We start from the raw sequence: 23,290 nt of genomic DNA, 5'->3' as shown, positions 1-23,290 counted from the left end.
AATCAGATTGAGTTTTGAGAGGTTTATGTTTGGAGAGTAACCTGTTTGATGTATTCTTGTTGTTTGTTTTTTATGATAGTAATGTTGTGGGGTGACATTATCTAATCACTCAAGTCTTATTATTGTTCTGAAATTCTGAAGGTTTTATTCTGATTTTTGAGATCTATAACTGCTGATATTATTGTAGACTTATGGTTGATTTAATTGTTGTGAGCGAAATGGGTATTCAATTGTATTTTCGAAAAGAAAGAAAGAATAGAAAAAGAAAACATGTATTTGTATGATCAAGTGGGAGTGCTGAGATGTGATCACAAAATACATGCTTTATTGTGAAGTACTTTACCGGATGTGGCTAGACCGGAAGTAATAGTTACACCGTGACGTTCAAATAAACTCCTGCAGATGTGTTGTATGAGAAATACTGATGCCTCCCGGCTCGTTCATTCTGCGTCCCGTTTGTTCCTTTTCTCGCCTAAATATTTCTGGCATAGCCTACGTATTTACCACTGCAATCTGGCTCTGCTAACAGTTACAAGAACATGTAAATACATGTAAATACATGTAAATATGCATTTACATAAATACATGTAAATACATGTTTACATGTATTTAAAGTCTAAACTGGCAATTTCTCCCAGGACACATTTTACATTGCACTTACCATTATGGCTTCTGGATGAAAGTTCTCTCAAAAAATACTATCTTTCAAAGAGTTTGTTAATATATTGGGCTTCTCAGCTTACATGTCGTTGACATCAAAGGAATGCTTTTATGATGTTAGGCGTCCTTTCAAGCAGATACCGCCAGGACGTAAAACTGGGATTACTTTTTTGCATTGACTCTTCAATGTCGTGACACTCTTAAAATAATTGCCCGTCACTTTTTTTTTTTTTTTAAAGAAATCACACATTGTTCAGTTTTTTGTGTTTCTTGTAAAATCTGAAAAACATGATTTGTCATGCTTTTGATGGTGTTTTGATGTCATCGCACCATCTGCTGGTGGAAATGGGTACTCCACTGATGTTTCTCTCTTGGCCTCTACAGCAGGTTTTTTTTTGTTTCACCTTTAAATCTGGGAAACTTTTGAATCTTAGAGATTCAGAAATCTCTTCAGAGATTTCACTCCTGTACTTGTAAAAGTACAATTAATTAAAAGGATCAACGTTTACTTCTTAACTGAAAAATTAAGACAAGCATAAGTTTTAAACACTGTGGGTTTTAATATATATTTATAAAACATCAGCTTGGCTGACTATATACTGTATCAGATTGGTGAGAAAAATGTGCAAGCCTAACTTTTCTCCTTTCATAGGCTTTGACTATATCAGAAACCACCTGGTTACCAATTTGGAGCTGAATGAGGCCGCTCATGTAGCAGTCCTTCTGATGAAGACGACTTCTTTGCAACTATGGGGGCAGAAAAGTCAAAAACAAGAGTTGGAGAGGTATCTTTACTTTTCATCACCTCGAGGTATGGACATGTTCCATTCTTTTCCCGAAGTCAAGAGACTGTCAGTGAAAATCAACACAGCCGTCCCCGCGTCCGCTGCCTGTGAGAGACTTTTCAGTCATCTCCTGTTTACGGGTTACAGCTTCACAGCTACACACACACACACACACAAACACAGGTAAATATTAGAGTGGATTGTGCTGGCTGTTGATTCTTTTACATTTTAATTACTGACTGAGATTAGTCAGCAAATTCATGTGTAGGAGTTTGTTTTTATTTAGGTCAAGCCGATCCATTTTAAGCAGTGTTATATTCTAAGGTATGTATCTGGATGGCGATCTGCCAAAGGTTCAAGTCCTATTGTGCGGTTTTCTATCATTTTCTCCTCATTTATATCAGCTAACAATGTCAAATTAAAATCAGCTTTACTTGATCCACCCTTGGAACACTGGACAAGCTACTTTTTTTACTAGAATGGAGTGATTTGAAACTTCAGAAGAAGTCAAACTTTCCTATAACCAGAATAATCTTTCATACAACATGAAGAACTCTTACTGTACCAGGAAATAAAATAACTAATTTGTATTTTTTCAAACCACGTCTTCACTTCTTGTATTGAGTTCAGGCAGCCCTTCATCTCACACATCAATTATTCACAACATAACATCTAATATAAGACAGCAGACAGATGTTCTTTTTGTTTTTTAATAAAGGCATTTCAATATTTCCATATTTGGGTATTAGAGAATTCAAGTTTTTGGAGATTTGGTTCACAAAAGAATTATATTTGTAAATAAACAAACGTCCCTACATCAAATAGTTCCTTAAAAAGTCATTTAAATAATGGCGTAGTAAAAAAATAAGTGGGTGTATCACAAAAAAACTTTATGTTTTATGAGGAAAGCACAGTGGCACATCAGTTATCTTTGTAAAAAAAAATTAGAAAGGTTCCTCCTTTTCTGTTTCGTCTGTTGTTGTCTTGCAGCAGACAGCTGAGGAGGAACAGATACATTCATTGCTTTCTTCATCCCACTTGCAGAAGGCACTAAAGAGCAGATTTGGATGAGCTGGTACCTGCACATATGGCTTCTGTTTCCTTGCTAGCTGTCACAGATAGCATGTCTCCCTCACAGGACCATTTAGTGACGTGTAAGACAATCACAGAAGACTAGAGAATGTTCCGGCTGAATTCAAAAACAGTAGAAAGCACCCTGAAAAAAAAAAAAGTTCTCTTCGGTCCACTGCCAGCGTTCACAACCTGGGTGAGACAGACGGAAGCTGATGGTCCAGCTGGTTTTGGAGCAGCAGAGGCGGCTCTACTGCGTGAGTCCTGCATCTTTAACCATGCTGTAGAAGATTCCTCTCTGAGATAGGAGCTCTGCTGGCGTGTCAAACTCTGCTATCTGCCCTCTGTCCAACACCAGCACTCTGCAAGAAGAGCAGCAATATGTGATATATGCACTGGAAAGCAATCATGGAATTTAAAAGCAGTGCAGATTAATCAATAAATTTTACTGCCAATCCAGATTAATGGTGGAAGAGCCAGGAATGACGCAATACTAAACCTCGTGTAATCCATGATAGTGTTGAGTCTGTGAGCAATGGTGAAGACGGTGCAGTCTTCAAACTGAGTCCGGATGGTGGACTGGATGAGGTCATCTGTCTCCAGGTCGATGGCGGCTGTGGCTTCATCGAGGACGAGGATCCTGGTCTTCCTCAGGAGAGCTCGAGCCAAACACACCAGCTGCCTCTGACCCACGCTGTAGAGACGGGAACCCATGAGACACAACGCGACACAGGAAACAGTCAAACACAGTCCCTCTGTCTCCCCAGCCTACCTCAGGTTGTCCCCCCCCTCTGAACACTCCAGCTCCAGCTTCGCTGGCTGGTTGCTGACAAACTTGTGGAGGTGAGAATGTTCCAGAGCTTTCCACACCTCTTCATCGCTGTACTTGTCAAAGGGATCCAGGTTCATCCTCAGCGTGCCGGAGAAGAGCACAGGCTCCTGCGAACAACACACAACACAAACTGAACCACGTCTGTTGGTGGTCAGGTTAGCTTAGCAACACGACTAAAAACAGGGAAACACCTGACATGGATGTGTCTATATATTTTTTTAAAAAAAATCAAAAATCTAATTACAACATTCCTAAAGCATCTACCAAAAATAATTTAGCTTCATTGGAACTACAAAAGATGATGTTCTGGAAGACAGCAGAACTACTGTTCCCAGCAGCACCGGTTGTCGACATCCAGTAAAAAGCTGTTTTAGTTTTCTGGTTCCAGATGAAACAAATGAGAGGGTGAAAGGTTAATGAGTTAAATTCAGAGTTAATGGTAGCAGTTAGGCTAGCTCTTCCCTGTGATTTCACTCTTTGGCTATGCTAAGACAAGCTGAGCTAAGTGAAATGTAACTTTCTATTTAGAGCAGAAGTTTCTAATATTTTCAACCTGATCCCCCCCCCAATCATTTTTAATCATCTCATACATGTCATGGAAAGAAAGTCTAGTCTATTTACTACGTCAGAGTGTCCTGTGTGGGTGTGGGTGTGGTTGTGTTGTGTACCTGTGGTATGATGGTGAGTTTGGACCTCAGGTCATGCAGGCCTATCTCCGATATGTTCACCTCGTCGATGGTGATTTCTCCCGCTGCAGCCTCCAGCAGTCTGAAGAGGCACAGCGTCATGGAGGACTTGCCGGCGCCTGTGCGACCCACAATTCCAATCTGTACACAAACATCAACACAGAAGTGATCAGTGAAGCCGACCCCCCCCCCCCCCCCCCGAGTCCACTACTGAATCCTGATCCTCTCATCCTTCGCCTACCTTCTCTCCTCCTTTGACGCTTAGTGAGAGTTTCTTCAGGACGAGGTCCAGTCCCTCTCTGTACCGAACGCTGTAGTCGTGAAACTCCACATTCCCCTCCGTGGGCCACTCAGGTGGGGGCTTCTTGTCCTCTATTTCCCAGGGGGCCTTGTGAACAGAAGCAGCATTTATGACAAGAACTATATCTGCAGAAGACGTGTCTGCTGAAGTAGTACAAAATGCTGGGCGGTTAGCAAGATCTAGTTACACTTAAGTTACTTCTAGATAAAGTTATAGTTTATAGGTGTCCACTTTATAACTCAACATCACAACAGGTTTGTTTGTTGGTATGTGGGTAAATTCATACTTTTTAACTACAGCATTAAAAAATTCTGTTTTACCTTTGAAAGCAAACACACACACATACAAAACTTGTGTGTAATCCTACGCAGCACACAAGTGGACACATGCTTGCACACAGTCTACCTCTGTCTTGGTCTCAGAATACTCCTTCACCCGCTCCACGGCAACGATGTTATTCTCCAGATCCGAGGACATTCGTACCATCCAGTTCAGAGACATGGTCACCTACGGAAACATTACAGCCTTTAAGGTTCACTCTGAAAGGTTTTCCTGCGACATTATCATCACCATCAACATTATCCCAGGATAAACATTATGTGTAAACCTGGCCTGTTGAAATTTACAGCATAAGCAACAAAAATGTTTAGTGCCGATTCAGCCGATAAAGTTGTCATTGATTTCCGTGTCAGTAAACTGCCTCTAGCAGCACAACGCACTGACTGCCTTGGCATCGGAAGGATCAGCTGTTTTGAGCTGCAACCAACACTCAATGAACCATTATTTTGGTCAGTCATTCCTACACACAACATTTAATGACAATCATAATAATGTAGGAAATTCTGCTGCTGGTCACACAACCCAAAGCTGGCAAGATCCCAGAATCCTTAGAGGAAGGAAGAAGAAGAAGTAGAATGAGTACATCAGAGGGACAGCACATGTTAGAGGTTTTGGAGATAAAGTCAGAGAGGCCAGACTGAGATGGTTTGGACATGTCCAGAGGAGAGATAGTGAATATATTGGTAGAAGGATGCTGAGTTTTGAACTGCCAGGCAGGAGGCCTAGAGGAAGACCAAAGAGGAGGTTTATGGATGTAGTGAAAGAGGACATGAAGGTAGTTGGTGTGAGAGAAGAGGATTCAAAGGACAGGGCTAGATGGAGGAAATTGATTCGCTGTGGTGACCCCTGAAGGGAAAAGCCGACAGGAAAAGAAGAAGAAGATTTATTCATAAAAGCCAAATTACAAGAAAATCACGTTGACACAAAATTCAACAGATTCACACAAAAAGGAATTCACATCAAAAACATTCCTGAATGAAGAAAGCTAACATTTATCAAACTAGTACAGGTACAGGACTTAAAACACAGAAGAAGAACAGATTAAAAACATTAAGAAGAAGAAGAGAAGGTCTGTCAAATTTAATACAGAATCTTGACAATAATCTACTGATATACTGACAACAGATTGCAATTTGTTAAATCTGAACATGTAAATCTGTATTTTTTAATTGATGTTTAGACAAACAAATACACTTGTTCTGGGCAATCCGTTCACACCTGGAGCACAGTTATCTACGTAGTGATGTAAGACGAAACAAAGGATCACATTTATGAATGAGTGACCCAGTAACTTATGAACGAATGCAGAGCTAAGATTCAATAGCCTTAGGGTCTGCAGGTTTGAGGAGGCGCCGAACAATTAACTCTCCCTTGCTGTTGATGTACGTGTCTGCCATGTCCTGTTCCTCTGGGAGTCCATGAGGGGTCCGGAGCGGCTGGATCCTTACAAGATGCTTGACAAACTTCAGCTGGCCGTTGACTGTTGGTGTATTTTTGTGAATCACTGGTGTTTGCCTTTTGAAGGCCAAGGTATTTCACCGTGTCTTTTTCCTAGTAGGGTCTTCGCATCACACTTTTGACCCGTGTTACTATATGCAGCTTGTGAGGCTGGTCTGGACCACCCCCACATTTCTCACGTTCTTTTGACCTCTCAGCATAATACTCAGGTGGGACTCTTGATCTGGTATATTTGCTTCGTGCACACACAAACCACTGGCAGGGTGATAAACGTGTTGCTTCTGTTAGGATCTTCTCTGGTAAAGAGCTCAATGCCATGTTTGTCGGTAGGGGTCCCGCTGACGGGGGCTTGTTTCCCCTACAGTCAAAACAACTTGTCTCTCACGCCAAGGTTATAACCGAAAAGAACCGCGTAGTTCGAACAAATTATCTGTTATACAAAAAAAACTAATGTAGTTTAAGTCATATTATAATTATGTTATTATTATTATTATTGCAATTCATTTCAAATTCGGTGAAAAACAAGTTGAAATCTTTGCCAGATAGAATGTCACGTTAGCATTATCTCCCCAATGGACGTCTTCACCGGAAGCAACAGAAGAAGAAGAAGAAGAAGTACACTTTAATGATCCCCGTAGGGAAATTATTATGTTTGACTTCAAGACTTCTGTATGAACATCAAACGCTCGATGACATCATTACCGCCAAAAATAAACTGATTAAAGGGGTGGAGACGTGTTCCCTGCTGAGAGTCATACTGGCTCCTTTGTAAACAGTTAAATGCTGCACACAGACATTACAGCTGCTGGTTCCTCTAAAGCTGGTATAAACGGTTATCTAGCGGACAGTGGCGTACCTGGAGAGCGTAGGACACTGACAGACCCACAAGGCCGGGGTTCAGACTCTCCTTTCCAGTCACAGCAAACAGAGCAGCGAACAACACGATGCAGTTCCCAATGAACTCGATCCGCACTCCGAGCCACCTGCAAGACAGCAGGAGGCGGTTATCGGAAAATAAACCTCAGGAGGAGCTCTGACGGAAATGTACACGTAGTTGTTCACTGAAAATTATTGTCTGCGCTTTATTCACTCATCGGTGTCTCATGCTAACCGGTTACACAATCTTTTCTTGTAAGCAGACGTTCTAGTGTTGAACTGTCTTCATTGTTTTTAGTGTCTTTCTCCTTCTGTACTCAGCCACTGGTCTGCTGCTCTGACCCGACAGGACTGGAGCTGATCCTAGAGTTTCACTCTGATAATCTGATCCCGGTATTGATCATTCATGTCATGCATTCCAGGTGATATCCTAGAACGTGTTGGTCAGGATTCCTCATGACCCACATCAACGATTCCTTCACAGGAATTCCATCACCGTAGGCAGATTAACTTTACATTTGCATGTACAAAGCCAGGCTTTGCTTTCATTATTGCTATTTCTTTCTATTCCAACAGTTACAGAATTGTAGTGTACAATATTAAAAAAAGTGATGTGAGCAACTGAAGAAGGACGTTTGATGTTTGCGTTTGCATTAAGACAGGTTTTATCTCACTCGTGTGCGATTTACCTCGACAAATGTCATGAGGAGTCAGTATCTGTGTGTTCAATGTAAACCTGCGGTCTACATCAAGGTCACTGTTGAATCCACACTGGGTGTGTGACAGGTTGTGTGTCTCTTCTGATGTGCAGCGCCACCGGTGAATGACTGTATGTGAATGGATGAATGTCAGCTCGTGCTGAACAAGAACAAGAGGACTAAAACTCACTATGTCACATGCTATATCAAGCCTGAGGCAGCAACGGTGACCTTTTTCCGTCCCCAGGATGGTTGTGTTTACCCCCCCGCTCTTTGATAGCTGCTGGTGTGTTCACTGATTTCTGGATTATGGTGTTCTTGCAAAAGTTTAGGGGAAACCAGTGAGTTTGTGGGCTCCTGTCATTCACATGGGACTCTATGTCACCAAGGGGCCTTATGGGAATTATTTTGAACCTAACAGAAAGTAGTCATGCATGCAATTCCCTGAAAAAATTTCAAGTTGTTTTACACTTTGGAATCTGCAAATGGATTTTGTTCCGCATCTACTACTGCTACAACGTGATCAAATCATTTGTCAGAAAGGCTGCATCCAACAGCCAGTGGCTGCGTACAGAAGGAAAGACTCCCCTGAACAATCCTGGAACACAGCTACTGCTCTGTGAAGATGACACTTACCTGTTGGACACTATACCAGGGTAGTAACTCTTTTGGTTGTCATCCACTCTCACATCACTCATTAGAATAAAGGACGAGTTCCTGCCATAGGCTCGGATTACACTACAGCCTGTGATGGTCTCAGAGAAATGGGAGTATATGGGAGAGCGGCTGACTGACTCCAGACGCTTAAGCTGCCGAGACGTTGCAACGTAAAATCTCTACAGGAGTTGAGAGACAAACACAACATTACAACTGAACAGATCATCACAGATGCTAAGATGTTTGAAGAACAGTTGTGACACACGCAGATTAGCCCACACATCCGCACACATGCAGCACGACAAAGAAAGCCAGTGTGAACAAAACGCCTGCAGTTCTCACTTGTTCTAATTTAAACGCCTTTTTTTGTCAGGATGCCAGAAACTGTTACACAAATCACGCTATTCTGTAGTTCAAACATGCAGATCATGTTGGTTAAATTTAGCTTAGTTAAAACACTTCTTTCTCTCACTAAAATGAATCCCATGACTCTAAACTGCAGGTGTTTATTTTCATCACATGGTATCAAATTTATACTCTTTCATAAAACTGAAATCACGAGGAGGAAGCAAAAAGCTTTGGGTTGTTTTGCGCATTTCATCCAGTTAGTATGAAGCAGATGCTGAATGCCCCAAGAAACTCTAAAATCACTTCCAGTCTGGATTCAAGCCATGTTTGAGAAATTAAAAAGTGGAAAAAATGAGACGGGAACACACAGACTGATTAAACGGTTTAGTGTTGCTCCTGCATGAAAGTGGATGTCTAAGATTAAAGACAAAAATAATAGTTGTTGGGCTTGGCATGATGTGGATGCATGGCCAAGAAGTAAAACTCTAGAAATTCAAATTATCATGTAAAAAACGATGAAGGATATAGAAGATCACATCAACGGTCGGTGTCCCTGAATTAGTTACTGTTTCTGTGGTTTTCCTCTTGTCCCCCTAGCTGGAGTAACAGTAAAACAGAACAATAGATGATGTAAGCTGCTAGATTGATGTTACCAAAGAGTGTGGATACTGCTGTCTAAAATCATGATGGAGACGTCACAAAAGAGTGAGATAAGCAGAACAAGAAGAAAAAAAAAGTTGCCAAGAAATATCACAGAAATGTCCTTGTTTTTTAGCTGCTGTAATAATTGTGTGGCAAAAACATGAATTTGTAGTAGCACAAATCCAGAATTTTAATCCCTTCTAATCCTAATGATGACGATCAAAAGGCACTGAATCCTTTCAAGCTCCACACTTATGATGCAAACTCCCAAAGATGAAATAAGCCTGGTTTTTTTTGTCACAAGCCCCCTTCAGAGCTTTACATTAGACATAAAGTGCAGTTGTTTACTGTACTTTATGTACTTTACTGTAAAAGTGTGTAGCTAGTAATGGTACGAGAATCTAAGTTATTTTTCTTAACTTTACTAATCAATTCAAACCAGTATTGTACTGAAAGTTACGTAAACCTCCATTAACAACTGCTGTACTGTAGCAGAAACAAGATGCTGGGCTGCCTATCAAATTTGTCTAATGCTGTCTAATGTTGGTGCGATGTCGTCGTCTCTACGTGAGTAACATAAATACACACATACAGGAAAACCAGTGTGGTCCTTTCTGCTCCTAGAGCAACCCTGAAAATCTACGTTTTAAAATTAGTTTATTTATAGTTATTATTAATCTATATAAAGAACTAGAACTAAAACACCCTGCTGACTAAAGGCACCAGACTGGCCACTGAGGCTCTGGGTAAATATGACTACCGCACTAACAGAACCTACGCTGCACCTACTGCACTAGAACTGCAATGATCAACACACCAACCACACGCAACAGGCTACCAGCACAGACACTCAGACATTCATGTCGTAATAATGAGATTGCACACGCGTTTCCTATTTACCTGAACCCACCAATAGAACACCATTAATGGGGCTATGACTATGAGGAACATTGGGGTGAGGGCAGAGCATATGAGCAGCACATTCAGTGTGTACCAGAAAGTGCGCATCCATATGTCAATATTGTCTGGGATATGGGCGTCTATAGCATCCACGTCTTTGCTGAAGCGGTTTAGTAACCGCCCAGTGGGGGTGCTCTCGAAGAAGGCCTGCGGAGCTCGCAGGACCCCCTGAAGCATGTTGCGATGCATGAGCTTGGCTGCCTGCAGCATACTGTAACCCCGGCACAAGAGGCAGTTAACCAACAACAGCACACCTGCGAGAAGGAGGAGAGGGCAGGGGTCAACTGTGACAACATAACACCCGCGTTAAACAGATTACAAGTCTAAACGACCAATGAGAAGCTTCGGTTGTCATCGGTGGCTGTTTTCTAACATCCCCTATAAGAGAAAACAGGATAAAGTGAAAGATACTTTCTGGTGCTCTTTGTTTGTTTTGGTGCTTCTTCTTCTTCTGTTTTTATCTTTGGCTCTTAGCGTTCAAGCTAACTGTCAGAGGTCACCTCCGTTAAGACAGTAACAAAAGAGGGCAGACCTGCTTTGGTCATTTTAACTTCTTTTCAGTTAAATCAAGTCTATGGAGAAAATTCAGCATAACTCAAGCTCAGTTTCCACGGCATCGGAGGAAATGAACCTGGTTTGGGTAAACCTAGGTCGGAGTTTAATCAGAGCTTCTTTCAAAAAATGATTTTATGATTCAACTGTTTTATCTCATCAAAAAAGAATTGGAGAAGTTTTTGATTAAAGGTTCATCTGTTCATATTTTAGTGCAGCCTATCTTAAACTGTCATTGACTGATTTTATGAAAGTTTATGTAGAGGTGGATCTCTGGACAAAAAACAGCTGATTAGATTCATGGCTGATCCGGATATGAATCAGGATTCTGAACATCATCTTCCATTTTTTTGCTTTGCCTGTTTTTGTAATTACTGTCAACGCACTACTGATAAACGACTAATACTGGAGTTTATAATACAGTAGTTATAATGGAACAGACGTTTGCTTTCTCTTGATAGGTTTAGAGAACTCTGACTTGCGTCACCTGCCATACAAGTCAATGGAGGGACACGCATCGATGCATTCCTTCACTGGAATTTTCTGTGTATGAGTAAAGAATCTCCTCAGCAGATTAGCCTCATCACTTATTATAATGTGAGGTAAAACCAACGCAGATTACATTTATGCATTACCTGCGGTAATCTACCCTCTCATGAGATCACCCCTCTGGTATATCAGAGCTATGCTTCAGATCAGGAGCTTAACAAACAGCTGCAACTCAAACTTGAAGTATCAGCAAAGCTTAAATATATCTGATACAGTTGATAGTGAGTCAAACCCAACTCATGACTAAAGATTCAACCAGACATATCAGAACCTTAACAAACATGAACTGACAGACACTATTACAGGAAACGACTTGTCTTACAGCCAGCCAGCTATTCTTTTACCACTTCAACATCTGCTCTATAACTATAAACAAAGCGTCAATCACATTCACAGGTAACACTCATTAACGGCTCCACAGATGTTAGTCTTATTATCACTGAATCAAATCCTGTCCTCGTGAGTCCTAGAGATCTAGTGATGTGAACACAAGTCCACCACTAGAGGGCGTCTACAGCTCACAACAGTAACAGCCCTCAGATCCCATAACTTTAACTTCACAACATTGTGTGCATGTTGGTGCTGGCTATAGAGTGTGTGAAAGTCTCCATGAATGTTTGCGTGTGTGTGTGTGTGTGTGTGCGTGGATGGGTGTGGAAACAGGATGGGGGCTGAAAAGGAAGAGCTTGAGCTGCTGAGGTAGAAAAGTGACATGAGTTTGAAAGATATAGATTATCTCCACGGACGCATCACAAAGCTGCAGAGTGACAAAAGACAAAACTGGGTTATTAGAATAAGCGGCTGTGCCAGCATGCAAGTGGTATGCCATTCCAGGAGGGGCAATTATTCATGATTTTAAGAGAAAACAGGAAGGACAGAGAAGAACATTTTTCCTGAGTACCTGGACAAAGACGTATATGAAAGCCAGAGGCACTATTACGACGGTGAAGATGGGTGTGCTGGAAATAATAACTATCATGGTGGAGAGGGACAAAAAGACGGTGGCCAGTAACATGAGCACAGTGGATGGAAGAGCCTCGTCTATGATGTAGATGTCCTTGGAGAAGCGGTTGATGATGCGTCCTAAAGGCGTGGTATCAAAGAAAGACTGGGATGTTTGAAGTTTGTTGACTAGGAGATTATAGTGCAGCTTCCTTGCTGCGCCGATGTTCCCCATGGCTAGTGTGAAGGAAGACATCATGACCAGGATACCTGGAGGTGGTTTGAACCGGTGGAGCAGGAGTAGAGGAGAAGGAGATGTTTTAACGTGCAATGAGAAAGCAATGGAAATACTGTAATGGTAGGAACAGGCAGGGTCTGTTTTGAGCACTGTAAAAGGAACCACAGTAAAAAAAAAAGTCTGGCAAATATTTTGGTCAGTTTTTACCCACGGTATCTCTCCAGCATACCTAATATATGAAAATAATTCTGCAAAAAATATTTAATGTCAAGGAGAACCAGAAGCTAATGAGTGGATGTGACATGTAGCACCACAGAGTTAAAGCATCTTCTCAAGTTCAACAATTGCTTCAAGTGTCAGCACATTTCCAGGAGGTTTGTATGAAATTGTTTTACACAGTATAAAAGATTAATTTTTCAAAATCTAATTCTTATTCAGTGCTTCATTATTCGCTTACCTTGTGCAATGCCCAGTGCTGCGTACACCCCCACCCTCATGTGAACATTCTCCTGAGTTTGATTGGTTGAGGCGTCATTGGTCCACTGGCTGAGCCAGATGTTTCCTCCAATGGCTGCTGCGCTTTGACAGCCATAGAGGAAACAGATCAACACTGACAGCAGGGGTCCCACCGCTTTGATATATTCCAGATAGACTTTTGATTTCACCTGGTTGATGACAGGACAGAGGTAAACTAGAAATTAGAGCCCGAAGAGTAAAAATTACTATTTTTGCAGCTGAAAATTACAATTAGATAGTCTGTTTTTGCATGAGAGAACAAAAATCTGAAGGACTGACCCTGCCTGTTTCTGCAGTCTCTGCTTGGATTAATTTCTGCTTCTCATCTGGTTTCCTCTTCTCTTGTGATTCAGAGTGTTTCTTCTGGCCACAGGTGTGTTTCTTCACTGAGCGAGATCTGAGGTTCTCTCCATCCGCTGAAATAATGCTGATCTGTCTGGAGCAGGAGTCAACAATAATGTTAACCACAAATATCTAAAACAGTTTGTGCACAAATCCTTCATCAGATCAACATTCAAGAATATTTTTTTCAAAGTTATTCCAATCCAAGGAAAATTAATAATTTAAGAGTAACTCTAATCCAGATCTGTAGTAGTTAATGTAGAGCTCAGTTCTTATCAACTCACCTTCATGCCAGTGGACATTAAGGTGACATTTCTTATTCCAGGAAACATTTCTGGCGCTTCACAGTAAAACAGCTCATCGAGGGTTGTATGCACTCACATTTGAGTGTGCTTTCATCTTATGGGTTGCAGTAAAAGTTTCAGATTAAACTAGAAGCAAGGCAGTCGGCCTAGTTTTCTCAAGGTCAAGGTAATCATGCCATTTTCTTCCCCTTTGCGGCCAGAGTAACGTGCTTTTTGTTTCATCTTTCTCACTGCAACTGTTGCGAAGATATTTGGTGGAGTAACGGACGGAGGGACGAATGGAGGGACGAACACACAAACACTGACAATTACAATACATTCCCCTTCACGGGATGTAAAAAAACTTTTTTCCAATTCATTTGTGATCCTGTGGCTTCTGGAGGTTAGGTTTATGCTTTATGAGATGTACGGACTCATTTTATGTTTGTTTCTTTTATGTCCCCAACTTCTTCAGTTGATTAGACAAGTACTGAAATGCTGTTTTATTGTGAAATTCCAGAAAAAGAAAAAAAAGCCCTCTGATTTCCCACCACTTTGCAATGAGCAGAGAATGACTAGATTTTCACTCTTCCTTTAACATCTTGCAGCTACCTCATGAACTTTTTCTTGGCTTCATTGATTCCAGGTTCATTGTCCACCAGGTCTGTGTGGATGCTCATGGAATCTTCAGGAAAAAGTTCATCATCCTCAAATTCCTCTGCAAAAGCATGTGGCAAAGAGTTTCAACCAAGAAAGACACGACAAGATGCTGATATATGAGGTAAAATAAGAGTAAAGGATGTGATACTATACCGGTGACCTCGTCCTCCTCTATGTCCTCCAGGGCGTAGTTTCGGAGAAACTCTGCAAAAGCTCCGTTCTGGTTGAGCAGCTCCTGGTAGGAGCCCATCTCTGACACGTTGCCTTCCACCAGGACCATGATGTTATCCACCTGAGGCAGGAAGCTGATGCCATGTGTCACCAGAATACGTGTCTGGAGTCAAAAACAAGAAAGAAAAGCTTTTATAAGTTGGGGCGCACCAAGAAGGAGCTCCCCGCCACTCTACCTCCCTTGCATGCCTACAGGCCCCCTTGTTTATGTGTGTGTGTGTGTGTGTGTGCGTGCGTGCGTGCGTGTGTGTGTGTGTGTGCTACAGGGGCCTGTACTCACTAATATATGTATGCATGTGTTTGAACTACTAACTAGAGTGTGCTTTCTTATTTTCCTTCAGGGATCAAACCAGTACTGTATATTAAATTAAAAATTAAATTAAATTAATAAACCACAGGGCGGCACGGTGACGCAGTGGTTAGCGCTGCTGCCTCACATCACGGCGGACCCGGGTTCGAGTCCCGCTCCGTGTCTGCGTGGGTTCTCTCCGGGTTCTCCGGCTTCCTCCCACCTCCAAAAGCATGCGCTTCAGGTTAATTGGCCGGTCCCAAATTGACCATAGGAGTGAGTGTGTGTGAATGGTTGTTTGTTTCTGTGTGGCTCCGCGGTACACTGGCGTCGTGCCCGGAGTGTCCCCACCTCACGCCCTGAGACTGCCAGGATAGGCACTGGCTACCCCGCGACCTGCGTTAGCGGATTAAGCGGGTTGGAAAATGAATGAATGAATGAATAATAAACCACAAATATTCACGTTTACGTTACTTGCTAAATGCCTTCAGCATGGCCTTATGAACATCATTTGAAACTAAACCCATCAGCGTCAGTGCCCATAAGGTAGTTAGACTCCAGGCAGAGTGAGCGTACCGACCCTCTGGTGTTCACAGGCCCATAGCGCTGTAGCCTAAAGCAATAGCCCCAACAATCCATTCAGAAAGCTGCTGCTAACAGACTGGTTTCTTGCCTGACTCTTTGCCCAAGACAAATGAAGTTGGTTGGATTTTCAACAACTTTTGGTTCTATCCATGTAGACACACAAGGTCCGGACAGAGTACAACATGTGTAGCCATCTGTGCTCATCTGAGGTCTACAGAAAGAATGTGTTTAGCTGAAGTCCGACATTGTACCAACACTGTCTTAAAAGCCACCATTTTCAAGCCCAGCTGATCTCATAGCTCTCAAGGTAGGACTGAAAGGACACCCAGTACCGCGGTGAAGTCCCAGCGAGGTACTAGTAGCTTTGAAAATGCCTAAGGTTTAGGCAGCCTGGGGATTTTAAATGCAACAGGGGGTTGGGCCACCGTCTGGGCCGCCTTGTTTAGGCAAAAGCAGTGGTCGGTGATCGCACAATGCCGGGTTTTGCAAACGGTTCAAGTGAAGAGTCATTGCCGTTGTCCTCACTGGCCATGACGAGTGCTGACCCAATGTCCCATTCAACAGCCGCCCCCTCTATATGATAATTAAGTGAGCCAGCTGCAAGGCCGGGTCCCTGTAATCCGTCACCAGTGGGGTCACTGCCAGACAGGTTCGTCTGGAGAGTGATGGGGCATTTTGAGGGAGAGTTGTTGACTGTTCTCGAACACTGTTGTGCTTAGTCCAAGCCAATCCTGACAGAATGCAATAGCAGCTTCTGATAAGGGCACATCGAGCACATTCCCTAATGTGAAACACAAAACAAATGCTTTGTGTTTGGCAAAAGATCTCATACCACTGGGAAGCCTGCTGCCTACCCTTTTACTACCGTTGGGATACCAGAAGTTCAGTAGCAACAGAAGAGTAAATCGCAACAACAAGGAAAGGTGACATTACAAGAGAAGATCTGGCTAAATGTTTAGTGACTGCATCCACATACTCAGCTCTGCTGCTAACCCCACAGATGCATGCTTCTTCCAAATGTGGGACAATGGAAATGGAAATAACAAGGATTGACAAAGATGTAAGATTTAGCATAATTTCCAGACTATTGAGCACACCTGAATTTAAATCGCACCAACAAAATTTAAATATTGTACAAACATTGGCTGCACGTGTCTATAAGCCACAGGCGTCAAAGTGTGGTAACATAAGATATTTACACAGAAAGGTTTAAAAAAATTTAATTACTTTAATTTAATTTCCATAAACAGTGCCTGTAACACGCAGTAAAACAACGCTGATGTCTCCAGCGTTTTACTGATGTCAAGCTTCCGTGTAGCAGCTCTGTTTCCTACTTTCAGAGTCAGATTGATTGAATTTAACTTAAAAGCTGCATCATGTGGCTTTTTATCACATTTTCCATCATAAGGGGTGTGCATGGTCAAAACACAAACTACTGTAGCGTCTTCCTCACTCCATTATCTTTTCCACCTGTCTGTCTCACTCTTGTGTTTCCTGCTCAAGTGCTCCCTTGAGGCCGTTACCCAGTAAAAGTCTATAGATTTGCCACATCTTAGGGCGGATTCAAAGAACCTGACCGAAGCAGTGGCTTATGGTCCGTAATTTATGGTAAGATCATTGTTGTCCAGCAGACCTTATTCAACAGAGATCTACAGTATGTGTGTACAGTTCAGACTGTCCCATTGCTTTCTGAAGTAATGAGGCCCAGCGTTGATGCATACACAGCATGGTGGTGCTGGGTCTCTTTTGTTTGTGATCACATGATCAAATTCAGACAACTTTATGAATTATTGAACAATAATTTGAAAGCATTATGTAAAAATGAAGGGCGGCACGGTGGCGCAGTGGGTAGCGCTGTCGCCTTACAGCACGGCGGTTCCGGGTCTGTGTCCCGCTCTGTGCTGAGTTTGCATGCTCTCCCCATGTCTGCGTGGGTTCTCTCCGGGTTCTCCAGCTTCCTCCCACCTCCAAAAGCATGCGCTTCAGGTTGATTGGCTGGTCCCAAATTAGGAGTGAGTGTGTGTGTGCATGGTTGTCTGTCTTTGTGTGTGGCTCCGCGGTGCACTGGTGTCATGCCCGGAGTGTCCCCTGTCTCACGCCCTATGCCGCTGAGATAGGCTCCAGCTCCCCATGAACCGCTACGGCAGATAAAGCGGTGGAAAATGAATGAATGAATGTGAAAATGAACAGAGGTTGTTTTTATTATATAACTGATTTACTTGTTTAAAGACCCTTTCCAGTCCACCCTGAAAATGCCATGCTGAGCAGAGTGAGGCTGTGAAACCCTGTTTTTAATTTCCTGCAGGCTTGTAAAAGCTGACATACGTTACTTTACCAGACTAGAATTGTTCTGTCTGTTTACCGACGTGTAAACAGACGTAACACAAGGCCCAAGGATGAGAGGAAGCATGTCGGTCTGTTGTAGAAAGGCAACCAGCAGTCACACTTAACTTTTGATGCGGAATGGATGAGGGATCTCTTTCTGGTTATAAGTTGAAGAGACTCATGCCTTAAATATTAATGTGATGTCTCTGATCAAGCCAATAGATTGTACTGGGTTTCCTTTATAGTGTATGCTTTAGCGACGAGTCAAGTCCTAATGCCATTCGAATATAAACTACACTAATTTATTTCCTGACTTCTACATTATCTACACTCTGGCATGATCCGGGTAGATTGAGACTCTCCTAACCTTTCCCTGGAGCGCCCCCTCTGGTCCGATGAGGTTGTCAAAGATGTGTTTGGCTACGTGGGCATCCACCGCCGACAGCGGGTCGTCCAGCAGGTAGACATCAGCGTCGCTGTACAAGGCCCGGGCCAAACTCACCCTCTGCCTCTGTCCACCGGAGAGGTTGATCCCCTGAAGGGTTGAGATATCTTGTGATTAGTACAAAATATGTCCATCTAGATAAAGCCTTCACCACAAGGTGAACATTTCTTCTTCTCCTTTCGGAAACAAAAACAACAACAATAACAACAAAAACCCCCCCAACAGATCCAAATCTGATACCTACTTGGTGACAGAAAGGTAAATAAAAGTGCTTCTCTTTCTTACCTTCTCTCCTATTTCTGTCATGTCTCCTCCAGGCAGAACCTCCAGGTCAGGAGTTAAGGCACAGGCCTCCAGCACACAGCTATACTTCTGCGCATTGTAGGGCCTCCCAAAGAGGATGTTGTCCCGCAGGGTAGCGTTCTGTATCCAGGCCTGCTGGGGCACATAAGCCACTGACCCCTGCAGACAGAAGTAGATATATACTCTCTTCACATCACGTTGTTCTGATGGAACATTAACAACCCTGAACATGAGAACATATCTTTTAGTATAAGATGATGTCTTATAATTCATCAAAATGAAGGAGCTTTCTCTGGAGCAGATGAAAACAACGGTGATCAGGGGTGCAGACGAGTTGTTGACTTACGAGCAATAAAGAGGGACAAGAGTTATTACACCAAAGATTTGTACAACACAATCACTTCAATAGTGGGAGCTCTACACCAATTTTGGACAAGTGAAGTATTACATGCAACAGTTGAAAAACCATTCAGCATCATCAATGTCAGAAACATGGATTACTGAACAAAAAACCACACAGATTTCTGTTTGGAGGGTTAACATTAAGTTTGAGACTTTAAAGAGCAATGCCGATATCTGTTGACAATATTGTGGAATGTGTAACTGTTAAAGTGTTTGTGACAAGCTGGTTAAATCTTGAATAAACACTGTCTGTCTACTGAGAGAGGTTAATGTGATCATAATATTCTTTTGGAGAACACTGGCAATGTCAACTTCTTGTTTTGACTATTTTTGATGTTAACAAACCTTGTTGTTCCTAGAAAGAGTGTAAACATGGTCATTCTCTAGGTTATATCTGGGACAAAGGCTAATATCTGGAAGTGGATAAGGGTATGAACGTCTGTAAAAACTAGTTGAAAACATTTAATGTCTGAATTGGTTGACAACATATTGTAATGAGAGAGATGTTTGTTGATTCTGGGGGACGGGAATTTCACAAGCCTATTGGCTTCTACCAGTCAGCCCTTTTGTTTTCAGATGTTGTTGTTGATGTTGTAAATGTGATGAAGGTGTGAAGTCTGTCATATTAACATGTCAGAAATAACAAACAAACAAACAAACAAACAAATAAATAAATAAATGTCAGACTTTCTCAGCTGAACAAAATGAAGAAGAACAAGGGTGTAATGTTGTTCGAATATTATGAGGCTTAGGAAAATGAATAATTAATCACACTGGGAAATAAACTTTTACTTTCCTACCGATAACTTCAATAATCTGTTTGTTAATCATTAAAACTTAAGTTTGCAAGTAAATATCTTAGTTTAAGACTCATAGCAGGGAGAAACAGCTCAGCTGGGTCTGTTCCAAGTTCAGAAATTCCCAAGACCTGCGAAGCTCTCCTGCTGACATTAGATTAATCTGTAGAAAATCCAAACCTAAAAATAAATGGCTTTGGTCTTTTTTTTCCTCTGAAATGACTTTGAACCTCTCAGCTTTTAAAGTTCTATTTTCATTTTTTAAATTTGCATTGAAATTCTTTTTGTGTTCTCTCTGTCTCTATGAACGTGTTGTCTGCTTTGTAAATGAGCTTAGCGCTAAATAAATAAAGTCTCACTGGCTGAAAAAAGTCCTCTTCCTGTTCACATTTTATGATGATGAGTTGAAATGAGTCGAACCAACGCTAGCATTTGACTGACAGATAATTTTTATGTCACACCACAATCAGAGGTAATTTGTCTAATACAATATTGTTACAGTGCTGGGTGGTTAGTTTATACAATCAATAAACGAAAGTGTACAAATAGAAACTAATTATAGAGTGCTTTGTGCTATGCGTGAATCAGACATGTTTTAGTTCACCTGTAAATGCTTGAACTTGACCAGCAGGTAATAGCCTCCATGTTTTTAAGTATCCTGTCTCCATGCAAGAAAAGCAAGGCTATTATCAGTGTGTGTACTGTTCTCTTCATGTTTTTACTTCCCAAGTGTTAACATGTATAAATAGCAAACCAAACTCCTTTTCAAGAGCCAGGAAATGAGTGTCCTTGCTCCTTTAATGACGCGATAACACAATGAACTGGACTAAATCGGAGTGAAAAGCTTTCTGAGGGATTGACATGGAGGATTGCGCTTGATTTGACGTAGAAACTCATACAATCGTCACCATGCTCTATTAACTCTTTTCACATCCTTCCTCTACTTCCTTCTTCCTGTTTGCTGTTTCCTGCTGGCACTAACCTTTTAACCCTTCAAAATTTAATCATGGCGATCTTATAACTAACACCATGTTCGAACACAAGGATGCTCACAATTGTGCTTGGTACCAGAGCACCCTGGGTCAGAGGTCAATGATTGATCTTGTGATTGTATCATCTGACCTTCGACCGTGTGTTTTGGACACTCGGGTGAAGAGAGGGGCAGAGCTCTCAACTGATCACCACCTGGCGGTGAGTTGGGTCCGTTGGCGGAGGAAACCTTTGGATAGACCTGGTAAGCCCAAACGAGTAGTGCGGGTGAACTGGGAACGTCTGGAGGAGGACGCGGTCCGCGAGGCCTTCAATTCACACCTCCAAAGGATCTTCTCGTGTATCCCTGTGGAGGCTGGGGGCATTGAACCTGAATGGTCGATGTTCAATGCTTTGATTGCTGAAGCTGCAGCTGTGGTCTCAAGGTCTTGGGTGCCTCAAGGAGCGGTAACCCTCGAACACCGTGGTGGACCCCGGTGGTCAGGGAAGCCGTCCGACTGAAGAAGGAGGCCTTAAGGGGCATGTTGTCCCTGGGGATTCCTGAAGCAGTTGCAGGGTACCGACAGGCCAGAAGGACTGCAGCCTCGGCTGTGATGGAGGCAAAACAGAGGGTGTGGGAGGAGTTCGGAGAGGCCATGGAGAAGGACTATTGGACGGCACCAAAGTTGTTCTGGAGGACTGTCCAACACCTCAGGAGGGGGAAACAGGGGACCATCCAAGCTGTATACAGCAAAGATGGGACACTGTTGACTTCGACTGTGGAGAGTGTCGGTCGGTGGAAGGAACACTTTGAGGAACTCCTGAATCCAACTACCCCAACTGACCCGTCCTCTGTTGTAGAGGTGGAGCTGGAGGATGATGGGGGATTCTAGTCAATCTCTCGGGGCGAAGTCACTGAGGTAGTTAAACAACTTCACGGTGGCAAAGACTGGGGTGGTGGTTCCTTTTTTTAAAAAGGGGGACCAGAGGGTCTGTGCCAACTACAGGGGCATTACAAGCCTCAGCCTCCCTGGGAAAGTTTACTCCAAGGTGTTGAAAAGGAGGGTCCGAACCTCAGATTAAGGAGGAACAATGTGGGTTCCGTCCTGGTCATGGAACAACGGACCAGCTTTTTACTCTTACAGGGATCCTAGAGGGGGCTTGGGAGTATGCCCATTCAGCCTACATGTGTTTTCTAGACTTGGAAAAGGTGTACGATCGAGTCCCCAGGGATATACTGTGGGAAGTACTGCGGGAGTATGGGGGGAGGGGGCCTTTTTTTTCATGGACAGGATATCGAGGCGTAGTCGTAGTGAGGAGGCTTTACAGTTTGGTGGCTTGAGGATTGCATCGCTGCTTTTTGCAGATGATGTGGTCCTGTTTGCGTCATCGGCCTGTGACCTGCAGCGCTCACTGGTCCGGTTAGCAGTCGAGTGTGAAGCGGCAGGGATGAGGATCAGCACCTCCAAATCTGAGGCCATGGTCCTCAGCAGGAAACCGGTGGACTGCCTTCTCCGAGTGGGGAATGAGGTCCTTCCACAAGTGAAGGAGTTTAAGTATCTTGGGGTCCTGTTCACGAGTGAGGGAACAGTGGAGCGTGAGATTGGACGGAGAATTGGGGCAGCAGGAGCGGTATTGCAGTCGCTTTACCGCACTGTTGTCACAAAGAGGGAGCTAAGCCGAGAGGCGAAGCTCTCCATCTACCGTTCAATCTTCGTTCCTACCCCTCACCTATGGTCATGAGCGATGGGTCATGACCGAAAGAACGAGATCGCAGATACAAGCAGCTAAAATGGGCTTTCTCAGGCGGATAGCTGGTGTCTCCCTTAGAGATAGGGTGAGAAACACTGCTGTTCGCGACGGGCTCAGAGTAGAGCCGCTGCTCCTTCGCGTGGAAAGGAGTCAGTTGAGGTGTTTTGGGCATCTGGTGCAGATGCCTCCGGGACGCCTCCCTAGGGAGGTGTTTCTGGCACGTCCAGCTGGGAGGAGACCTCGGGGCAGACCCAGGACCAGGTGGAGGGATTATATCTCAACACTGGCCTGGGAACGCCTTGGGATCCCCCAGTCAGAGCTGGTGGATGTGGCCGGGGAAAGGGAAGTTTGGGGCTCCCTGTTGAAGCTGCTGCCCCCGCGACCCGACTACGGATAAGCGGTAGAAGATGGATGGACGGATGAATAAAACACATTTTAACAATCAAACTGGTCTCTTAATATTCTTAACGCATTTTAACAAACTCAGGGTAGAACATTGTGCAATCTGAAGACAACTTCACCTTCCACTCATCCCATTAACAATAAACATGGATGAGCATTTGATACACAGGAGTATTAAGAGCTGTAGCTTAAAAGGAAATCAGAACAAGAAGCCCTACCCGTATAGAGACCTCTCCTTCCAGTTTCTCCATTTCCCCCAGAAGAGCAGAGATCAGGGAGGACTTCCCACAGCCCACATGACCCACCACTGCCAGCAAGGAGCCTTGAGGAACCATTACATTTATACTAAAGAGAATATCAAAATTAGAAAAAGCCTGAGGTGTGAAAACAGCAA

At 43.1% G+C, this 23,290-nt stretch overlaps 1 protein-coding gene across 2 annotated transcripts in view; it reads right to left on the bottom strand.

The window, feature by feature from the left end:
- Positions 1-2,141: 2,141 nt before the first annotated feature.
- The window catches only part of abcc3 (ATP-binding cassette, sub-family C (CFTR/MRP), member 3), a 45,926-nt gene continuing 24,777 nt past the window's right edge, over positions 2,142-23,290 (bottom strand). Inside the window, exons 16-31 of one of the 2 annotated variants that reach the window (XM_068305544.1) lie at positions 23,115-23,241; positions 18,557-18,733; positions 18,194-18,361; positions 14,550-14,730; positions 14,349-14,454; positions 13,390-13,546; positions 13,052-13,259; positions 10,254-10,567; positions 8,343-8,542; positions 6,989-7,115; positions 4,741-4,842; positions 4,276-4,422; positions 4,017-4,175; positions 3,289-3,455; positions 3,016-3,210; positions 2,142-2,878 (exon numbers count right to left, since the gene is read on the bottom strand). In XM_068305544.1, coding sequence (XP_068161645.1) covers positions 2,767-2,878; positions 3,016-3,210; positions 3,289-3,455; positions 4,017-4,175; positions 4,276-4,422; positions 4,741-4,842; positions 6,989-7,115; positions 8,343-8,542; positions 10,254-10,567; positions 13,052-13,259; positions 13,390-13,546; positions 14,349-14,454; positions 14,550-14,730; positions 18,194-18,361; positions 18,557-18,733; positions 23,115-23,241 — 2,647 coding nt within the window. In that variant the 3' untranslated portion in view covers positions 2,142-2,766. Of the gene's footprint in view, positions 2,879-3,015; positions 3,211-3,288; positions 3,456-4,016; positions 4,176-4,275; positions 4,423-4,740; positions 4,843-6,988; positions 7,116-8,342; positions 8,543-10,253; positions 10,568-12,315; positions 12,627-13,051; positions 13,260-13,389; positions 13,547-14,348; positions 14,455-14,549; positions 14,731-18,193; positions 18,362-18,556; positions 18,734-23,114; positions 23,242-23,290 lie in introns of both variants that reach the window. The other variant, XM_068305545.1, reaches the window with a different exon arrangement.

Source organism: Antennarius striatus, chromosome 21 (assembly GCF_040054535.1).
Source record: "Antennarius striatus isolate MH-2024 chromosome 21, ASM4005453v1, whole genome shotgun sequence".
In the NCBI taxonomy this organism is placed as follows: domain Eukaryota; kingdom Metazoa; phylum Chordata; class Actinopteri; order Lophiiformes; family Antennariidae; genus Antennarius; species Antennarius striatus.
Note: the sequence above shows the minus strand (reverse complement) of the source record. Positions and strands in the feature narration are given on the sequence as shown.